Raw genomic sequence first — 10,522 nt, forward strand, 5'->3', positions numbered from 1 at the left:
TACTGATGATTATATCAGTCTGGTCTTCTCTAGAGTCCACCCAGATAGCCAGCGCCTCTGCTGCTTGGTTCCCCAAAACCTATGGCTGACTACTGAGAACCATTTAGGCCCGCTGCTCATTTTCATACGCCCATACAGTACACATCTGTTCACTTCCACTGGTGTGTGCTGGTTCGTGTTTGACCTAGGGTTATGTGGCGGAAGCATGGGAGGGTGCTGAAGAGAATAAGCATGCTACTGAATGCTGCACAAAACCACTTCTGAGACTGAAATTTTCCTTTCAGATCACTCCTTTAAAAAGCAAGCAAATACTCTTGGCCATCAGCAAGAACAAAAATAGGGTATGTAACCTGGTCTTTATTTATGTGGACTCCAGTGCATTTTTGTTGGGGGTGTGGAAAGGGGAATGGCAAGTGCTTTCTAACTCTCCATGGGGGAGTTGTTACTCTAACTTCTTTCCTGGCTTGTGTACATCGAAAAGGAGACAGTCTTAGTCCTCCTTTTCAGCTATACTTCAGGCCCTGCTTACTGACAGCCTCTGTGGATGTCCTAAGGTGTACATGACTGTGCTGAGATGGACAGGCACTACTACAACATCCACTCTCAGGTACTGTCAGTTCCCTTCCTTTTTTGCTGTGCTAGTGAAGGTTTCTAGGTGATTTGAAACCAAGTTAACAAAACTCAGTGTTAAAAAAAGTTCATACAATAGTGTAGGTCAGTTCCAGGTGACTCAAAGCACCTGCATTGTCCTTCCCTGATCCAGACACACCCTTCCTGAGGAGGCTGAGACCAGAGCTACAGTATTTGCAGTCTGTATGCATTCACTTGCTGCCTTTAGATCTAGGTAGAATATCCATCCTGCATTGTAAAAGTTCTTTCCATTGCACAGAAACATACCCTGCTTAGGACTTCCCATCCCAAAAGCATTTGCTGCATTTTTCCTCCCCCTCCTACTTTTCTTTTTCCTGCGCTTACCCCTTCTGACATCAATGCAGTAGAAGGAAACAAAATCTCACGTGCTGAGCTCTGGTTCTCTAAACTTCATTGCTCCAGTTTTCAATAACGAATGAAGCATTAACCATCCCTTCATCTCCATGTCCATGCACAGGCACGTAACTGAATGGGATGATCGTAATTTTGTGGGAAGAATATTCTTCCCAAAAGGTTTTAGGTGCTAATGTACAATGGTGAATGGTTGTATAAAATGCTACATGGAGTGATTCTGTTAAAGTAAAAATCTTTGCTGTCCTCATGAGCAGTAATAGGCATCATCTACTGCCAGCATCCTCCTTCTGCTCATGGAGGGCCAAGATTCAGAGGGAAAAGGTAGTAACTTAGGCAGAAAAAATTGAGGGAGCAAAGAGTTTACAAATGAAATCTTCCTTGTCACCAAACCAGAGCAGAGGTGGAGTGTAACAACTGTTAAGAGATTGTTAGAGACTTCTTTACCTTACAAGAATGTGGAAAAGCAGATAAGTGTAAAAGCAAAGGTGGCTAGAAATATTTCACCATATTCTTATTTTCTAATAATAAAAATAAAACTACATTTTCAAATTTAGAAACAACAACATTTTCTAATTCTTCCACTCTAAACATTTTTAGCTTTTTATTGTGGTAAGTTGATACACACATCTCTCAAATTTTGACTTCCAAAGTATTTTTTATTTGTCACTGTTTATGGTGATGCTGTGATTTTGTCCAAACTTTAAAAACCAGCCGTACTATTTGGGCAAATACAAGGAATGGAAATGGAAATGTCTGAAAGATAAATGTAATTTAAAACTATTTGTGTGAAACATCTTATATTATGGTGTCAACAAGAACCATTGTAATAGTTAACAAATAATAAAAGGGAAACTTGGTGTTTTGTTTTCATGGTTGAAGCAAAGAGAAGTAAAGAGTAAACAAGATCTTGAATGACCTGCTGTATGTTTAGTTGTGTCTTTTTTAATTACCTACAACATATTGTAGTCACAAAGACAAACATTATATAGTTTACTGTTTATAATATCCCCTTTCAACAGTGCATGGTAGGTCAAAAAAAGAGGGTAGAAAACACAATTATTTTCTAGTAGTACGAATTATTCCCCATAGATGCAGTTAAAATATCTTAACAGAATTTTGATATTCATTGCCTGCAATTTGCTTTTCTTTGCAGCACATCCTAAATTCCTTAGTGAGACAAAATGTGAAAAAATTTGAATGCCAGGACTTTGGAATTCAGCACTCTATCCTACATTCGTAATCTCTTTTACTTTCAAGAACCAGATCTTGTCCCAGAACCATGAAATTGTCTTTAAAAATGACAAGATTAGTATTTTAGGTTGCAAGGTATGTGTGTTTCCCACTTGGTGTTTGAGCCTCTAGGGTGGAAATTTGCAGACTCACCCTAGTAGTCACAGTTGTTACAAGTTAAGGTTTTAGTATAATCAGATGACTTTGAGAACATCACCAAAAACATTAGGTACAGTGAAATTGTGTCAGTTATGAGATCCGATGGCACTATAATAGCGTTGTATTTCCTATTTAGCAGATAAATCTCTAAAAAATGGCTAGCTCTTTCGCTTGGTATTTGCAATGGGAATATCATAGTGGTTTCTACTGACATACTTTTTCATTTCCCAGAAATCGCATTGTATGATGGCACAAGCGTAAGATGGTTTTAGCTCAAGTGCAATATTCTGCACAGAATTTTGTACTTGTGCTTTAAAGAAGCAGTGTGCTCAAATCGTATTAATAATAATTAGCAGGGTTTACCTCTTTTTAATTATTGGCTCAAAGCCCAACTCTTTTCCTATCTGAAGTAGATTTACTTTGCAGACGTTAGATGGCCATCAGGGGTTTGGTTCCACGAAGATTTACACTTACCAATTTTTAAGCAGATTTTGCTGGAGGTCACAAAAATTATTCCATTGGGTTGTCATTTCATTTCAATAAATTCTTTTTTAAAAGCAAAGGCAGCTGGTTGCAATCTTAGAAGTTTTTTTTAAACTATGGAACACAAACAACCACTTAAGGGCTAATCATTTGCTCTGTTCTTTACCATGCTCAATAAAAAAAGACCTTCCTTGCTTTGAAGAGGTTTTTGTCTCAGATAAAGAGAGAGAGAGGCAGACAGATGGCATAATGCAAGGAAAATCCAGAGTGGGAATAAATTAATAAATAGATTAATCAGTGAGCTGCATAAATTATGTTATGCACCTTTTTGTATAACTTAGGAGTCTACAGTTAGGGAAATTTAGTTTTTCATAAAACGTGAAATCTTGCAGCACAGTTTCAGGCTACTGCGTTTTTTCTTTTCCTTCACTGTTAGCCTTGTTCCTGCCTATACTTTCAAAACTATTTTACAATCCTTTCAAGAATAATTTCATATTGCAGGGTGAATCTGAGGCTCAAGGAGCCCTAAAAGAGGTCCCCCTTTTAAAAATTCATGCCTGTTAGGCACTTCTGTGTGACAGCAATCTGAATTCCAAATAGCATGATTGCCCTCACAAGGAGAGCGCTCAGGGAAAGAGCAGTGTTGGCTTGCTCTGTTGAGTGACTGGATGACTGCACTTTACTTTAGTAATACAAACTGTTTAAACCTGTTTGGGTAACTGATTAAGGAATTAAGCTAATACACCAGCATTATCGGTTCCATGACGCAAATTAAATGGCTAGGCCAAGATTTTCACACTTACCTAGTGGGGTTTTGGTGCTGCCCTTAAGGTACACAAAGGAGGGTTACTTTTCAGGTTGTAGGAGGTGCTCCCATCTCTTTAGGACACATCTTCTGACCAGCCAGCCTATCAGATGATGCCTGTTAGACTTCAGAGAAAGGATGAATCCCAAATCACTAGTAATTTTTAGTGTGACGTTAGTCTTTTATTCTACAACTGTTAAAAACGTGCTCTACAACTTACTGCATAGCTAGCCAACTACAGAATTAATGCTTACTATTTTCACTTTTTTTCAAACAGATTCATGATGTTACATCAACAGCTAGTACTTGTCTTTGGAATATCACTAGCTAGTGATATATGTGCATTTAGAAGCTGTTCTTCAGAAGCCCAAGTCTCCGTATATTATTACTGCAACCTCACAGATATTCCACTTGTGCCAAAGGATACGGTAAAGCTTTTGCTAACTTTCAACTATATCAGACGAGTGACTGCAACTTCATTTCCACTGCTGGAGCACTTGTTCCTGTTGGAAATCGGAAGGCAATATGTGTATCCTGTTACTATAGGAAAAGGAGCTTTCAGGAACCTGCCAAACCTTCGTGTCTTAGACTTGGGATTCAATACTGTTCTTCAACTGGATCTTGATGCTTTTGTGGGCTTGCCAAATCTGACTATACTCCGTCTGTTTCAGAACTACCTTGGAGATTCCATCCTGGACGAACGTTACTTTCAAGATTTGATCTCCTTGGAAGAACTGGATCTTTCAGGGAACGAAATCACAAAACTTCAGCCTCATCCCTTATTTTATAATCTAACAGCCTTGAAAACTGTGAACCTGACATTCAACAAGATATCCAACCTGTGTGAAAGCAATCTTACCAGCTTCCGAGGAAAACACTTTTTATATTTTAGCCTCAATTCTAATAATTTGTACAAGACAGATGAAATGGCCTGGGCCAAATGCCCAAATCCTTTCAGAAATATTACGTTTAACACACTAGACCTCAGTCACAATGGCTGGAGCACAGAGAAAGTCCAGTATTTCTGTACAGCCATTAAAGGAACTCAAATCGGTTCTTTAATATTTAGCTTTCATACAATGGGTTCGGGATTTGGCTTTAATAACTTAAAAAATCCAGATATGGATACGTTTGCAGGACTAGCAAGAAGTGATCTTCGTTTGCTTGATATTTCAAATGGTTACATTTTCTCTCTCAAGTCTTTTATCTTTCAAAGCCTTGGTAATCTGGAATTGCTGAATCTTTTCAAAAACAAGATAAATCAAATCCAAAGGCAAGCATTTTTTGGCTTGGGAAACCTAAAAATTGTCAATCTCTCAAGTAATCTTTTAGGTGAGTTGTACGATTATACTTTTGAGGGTCTACACAGTGTAATGTATATTGATTTACAGCAAAATCATATCGGGATGATTGGTGAAAAATCATTCATTAACTTAGTAAGTCTGAAAATAATTGATCTCCGAGACAACGCCATTAAAAAACTCCCTTCCTTTCCACATCTGACCACTGCCTTTTTAGGTGACAATAAGCTAATGTCTGTGACTGGCACAAAAATAGCAGCAACATACCTTGAATTAGAAAGAAATTGGTTGGCAAACCTGGGTGACCTGTATATTCTTTTCCAAGTTTCAGATATGCAGTATATCTTCTTAAAACAGAATCGCTTTTCTTACTGTGTGAAAGACGATAATGTTATAGAAAACAATCAGTTAATCTATATGGATCTAGGTGAAAATATGTTACAGCTTGTGTGGGAGAGAGAGTTATGTTTGGATGTGTTCAGGGCACTGTCCAAACTTCAGGTTTTGCATTTGAATAACAACTACCTTAGTGCTCTTCCACAGGAGATTTTTAGAGGTCTAACATCTCTAAAAAGACTTAATCTAGCTTCCAACCTATTGTCTCATCTTTCTCCTGGGCTTTTTCCACAAAGCCTAACAAACCTAAACTTATCTGGAAACCAGCTTTTTTCCCCTGAGCCTGAAGTCTTTATGACTTTGAGTATTCTGGATATAACACATAATAAGTATGTCTGTGACTGTACTTTAAAGAACCTACTAGTGCGGCTAAATGAAACCAATGTAACTCTATCTGGCTCACAGTCTGACAGGTACTGTGTATACCCACCTGCACTTGCAGGGGTACCACTGTCATCTCTGACATATGATGATTGCGATGAAGATGAACTCCAGCAGACACTCAGGTTCTCAGTATTTATCTTCACCTCTGTCACTCTTCTAATGTTTCTGATGGCAGTCATCATTTTTACTCGCTGTCGGGGGATTTGTTTTGTCTGGTATAAAACTATCACAAAAAAGATTATAGGCAGCCATCCAGAAGTAGCAGATAAAACTGAATACAGATATGATGCGTATTTGTGCTACAGCAAAAATGACTTTGAATGGGTCCAGAATTCTTTGCTAAAGCGCCTGGATTCACAGTATTTTGATAAAAACAGATTTACCTTGTGCTTTGAGGAAAGGGATTTCTTGCCTGGGGAAGAACATATCAACAATATTCGTGATGCCATTTGGAACAGCAGGAAAACAATTTGCATTGTGACCAGGCACTTTCTCAAAGATGGGTGGTGTGTGGAAGCTTTTAATTTTGCCCAGAGCAGGTACTTTTGTGATCTGAAAGATGTCCTCATTATGGTAGTGGTTGGGTCACTTTCTCAATATCAACTGATGAAACACAAACCAATTAGAAACTTTCTACAAAGGAGTCGATATTTGCGGTGGCCTGAAGATTATCAAGATGTAGACTGGTTTTTAAACAACCTTTCTTGCCAAATTCTGAAGGAAAAAAAAGTGCGAAGGAAAGCCAGCGGTATAGAGCTGCAGACTGTAGCAACACTCTCACATTGATGGTGCATGGGTTGCTGGCTTTCTAAATATCCCACTTCCAGCTGTGCCAAGGCAGGAATAAACAGCAGTTTGCTTCATCTTTCCTTGAAAAAGCAGGTAGAAAGAGAACTATTTCAGTACAAATCCTACTAAACATGAAGACGGCTTAAAAGCAACCAGCAGATATATGAAAGTGCAATTACTTTATGGACTGTGACACACATTTTCAGGAGAATTAAATGACTCACAGACGCTTCACTTTTTGGATGCTCACCTTCAGACACTTTAGTCCTGATTTTCGGAGTACTACTTACTTACTTACATGTCTGTTTCAGTTAGAGAAGGATGCCCATGGTTGTTTTTTTAAAAAGAGCCCATGGTACTGTACGGGAGTGACCAAGTATGCTTTCATGGATGGCCTAGCCCAACCATTGGTTCATGGATTACTTACTCCCGTGCTTTCTGAACTCTGTAACTTTTCATGCTCTGTTTCAAAGTAGAATCCGTGCTTTGCATTTTTATGCTTTAAATTGCTCTAACACAGATTTCATTTGTGTTCTACTCAATTAGCCTCAGCTTCTCAACTGGAACGTACAAACTCTGAACTTCATTCATGCCCTTCCCCTCCACAACTTCTCTGCTTGGTGGTAAAACTACGGTCATTGGTCTACTTCATTTGCTGCTGTTTCAACCTGGTGCTTTTTAAATTGAGCTGCCTTCTGCCCTGCAGAGAGGAACAGGTATCCCCTTCAGATCTGAAGCAAGCCTGGCCTTGAAAAGCAAATAAGAAACTACCTCAGCAGCCGTGTGGGCTGTACACCGGTGACATGGCCAATAGCCCAGTGACTGCCAGAGAGCTTTCACATTCTGGGAGTGGAAAGTACAGACAACTGGTGTGTAATTTGGCTTGTTCTCTGTACATCCTGTGTCCTGATCAATTCTAAGGTGTTTTTATGCTACTGTTGAAATATTTTTGTAGAGTCATTAATGCCTGGTACTCTCTTACCTCTCTAATCATTTTACCACTGTTTGTTCAGGTGTGTGACTTCAGGGGGTTGTTCAGGGTCATTTTAATAAAAGTCTGACTCAGTGTTCGCTGTTATAAAACCTGCACCTATTATTTCTATGGTGACATACTCCTTGAGTGTACTGTTCATCTTGGTTCATACCTTTATGCAACAAAAGCTTACCAAAACAATATCAGCATGGCCTCAGCGAGTTTTTCGCTGTAGTGAGGAAGCAGGAATGGGAGGTTTTATAAGCTGTCTTGACCTTAGCTGCAAACAAATAATACCATCTTAACTATTTTGATGGAGATGAAAAAGTACAATCCACTTCATGTGAATGCAGTTGCTTGACTATAGATGTGCCTGTGGCTGATCTAATCTACTCTCAGCGCACCAGTATACAGGATTTCTATTGATAAAATGACCACAGTAAAATATTAATTCCTTGTCAATCCTTCAGGAGCAGAAAAGGGCTAAACCTTGGAAAATTCTCCAGGCGGCATGGGGTGTGGGGGGGCGGGTTGAAAGGGACCGGCTGCGGTGGCGAGGCCCTGGGTGTCGCTGTCGGCTCAGGTAAGAGCTGGGGCTCCGGCTGCAGAGGGGGGTCTGGAAAGGAACCAGCAGCCCTGGCTTCCCAGAGCCCCCGTGGGCTGCCAGAAAAGCCCCCATTTCAACTCTCTGCATTCCTTACATCTCTCTGAAAATGTCCAACCTTTTTCCTTCCCCCCCACCCCCCTCAACCACTGCAAATATTTATAGGCATCCTTTAAAGTCAGAGGTTATACCAGGGAGTATTTCACGTAAAAAACACTGACAGCCAAAGCAGGAATGAATCTGTACAATGAAGATCATGTGCAGGTCTAGGCTGTTAGCCTGTGGATCTGTACATGGTGTAAGACACGAGAATTTTTAAAGCATACTGAAGAAATTGTATTTGAATGAATGTCACAAAACATTTTTGGTCAAGTGTTAAAGGAGAAGTTCCACTTAGGACCTTATTGTATACTTACCAGACACTCCTGTCACTTCAGGTACTTAAAAATTACTGCTGCTAACCTATGTACGCAGGAATAACAAGTAGATATAGAGATTACCAAGATGGCTTTAACCAAGGGTTTTAATTTTGTTTGATATGCTTCTGTTTACTTCATGCCTATGCCACTGGTGGGAGGTGGCTACGTAAAACTTGCATTTACTTTACTCTTTGGAAAGGTCTGACTTTTTACATAAAGGTTTTAATAAAACCTTTGGGCAAAATTTCATTGTCTGCCTCCGTGCTTATATACCATTTTGGAAACTTAAAGAGACCAAACCTGTGTCAGGAGCAGCTGGGACAACTTATTTGTACCACAGAAGCAGCTTGGAAATGTAGAAGTAGCCCAGCCCCCATCTGCCCCTTGCAGATTGTATTGCAAGGGGTCTACAAAAGGCAGTAAAAGGATTTTTGGAGAACATGCTACTGAACCATTCCTGATTGTGGAGTAGTTTGTAGGCATATGAATAACAGCAGTGTCAAATTTTAGAGAGATCCAAAATGACTTTCTTTTTTGCTCACTGTGAAACCACTCCAAGCCTGAGACTCTCAGAACAAATGCAGTTGGTACAGTCTGTCCTATACAATGAAAAATTTACTTCAAATAGGTCATAGGACCCTGATCACCACCTCTGTAAAGTCACCTATTCTTAAATGACAAAGCCTGGGGAACTGTCGAGAAAGGGCTTGTGCAGATTTTATACTCCCCTGCTCAGCAGGAACCACAAAAGCATCCTGCTTGTTGAATTAAGGCCATAAATTGAGCCTCAACCTCATAACTATTGATCAGATTGCCTTCAGGCTCGCTGGGAACATTACTGCTCTATTAGAATTTTATGGTTCTTTAGTTAAGGATACTGTCATCAGTTTTACTCACCTTCCTCAGTAAAAGACATTAACTTGTTGGAGAGTGTCCAGAATAGGGTGTGAAGTGTGACAGTGGCTCTAAAGCAAGCTATTAAGACGGAAGCTGGTGAATTTATTTGCAGTAGCAGCACAGGGAATATTCAGAGGACAGTGACTCAGTGCCACATGGTATCAGCTCAGATATTTAATAGTAAATTGCAACATATATTATAAACATTAACTGCACAAGCAGACAGTGTTGTTCAACAGCAACAGCTAGCCACCCTGTCAGAGTCCAAAGATTGCATGGGCTCCTACTCTAAATCAAGGCACTCAGGACCAGAAACCAGATTCTACAAACATATTCCTATGGAGGGTAACAGAAGCCAGCAATGATATGCCCACATATTATTTCATATTTTACATTATTATTATTTCACATACAGTGAAACCAGGCTTTTCCTCCTTCTCCCATCTGACATGCATACTAGTCTGAGCGAAGTGTTGGCCAGTTATATTTACTAATCCAAATTGCTAATCCCTCCACAGAGAGACTGTTCAACATGCTGGTAGATCTATCACCTTGTTAATTTACAGTTAGTATCCATCATTGCTCGCACCCCAATAGCTGTACTACCTGTGTGGAGAACACTAGCATAGATAAGACTACAGAGAGTTCAGTCTCTTGAGTGGGACACTCCTCCATATGTTGCTCAGAATCACTCTGCCTTTCATTTTCTTGTGTCACATCATTAACTCGTCTCATTTGCTGACTTCTGGGTCCTTTTCAGCATGACAGCTCTCCTACTTCTCACTGCCAGAGACCATCTGGGTTTCAGTTTATTGGATCCCACCTTCTCAGTTTCATGTGGTGCTGATTATTTTACAATGGCTTTAACATGTTCTCTTCTTGCTGGAAGTGGGAATAGCAGCAGTCCAGTTAAATTGCAAAGCAAGGCCCATACCTATCAAAGTACTTACAGATAAAGAGCAATACACAACTGAGTGGCAGGAGTGAGTGGTGAAGACGCTGCAAACGGAGCAGAAGCAGCACATGAGAATCTCTGGCAAAGCAGCAAAGTTGGGAAATGTACACGTGGTGGCCTAA

General features: G+C 39.9%; 1 protein-coding gene across 1 annotated transcript; it reads left to right on the forward strand.

Annotated features, from left to right (window-relative positions):
- The first annotated feature begins 575 nt into the window (after positions 1-575).
- TLR5 (toll like receptor 5) lies at positions 576-6,549 on the forward strand. The gene is made up of 2 exons (XM_068407090.1): positions 576-607; positions 3,960-6,549. The coding sequence occupies exon 2, from the start codon at positions 3,964-3,966 to the stop codon at positions 6,547-6,549; it is 2,586 nt and encodes an 861-aa protein (XP_068263191.1). The 5' UTR covers positions 576-607; positions 3,960-3,963.
- Positions 6,550-10,522: the final 3,973 nt, after the last annotated feature.

This window comes from Nyctibius grandis, chromosome 1 (genome assembly GCF_013368605.1).
Source record: "Nyctibius grandis isolate bNycGra1 chromosome 1, bNycGra1.pri, whole genome shotgun sequence".
NCBI lineage: Eukaryota > Metazoa > Chordata > Aves > Nyctibiiformes > Nyctibiidae > Nyctibius > Nyctibius grandis.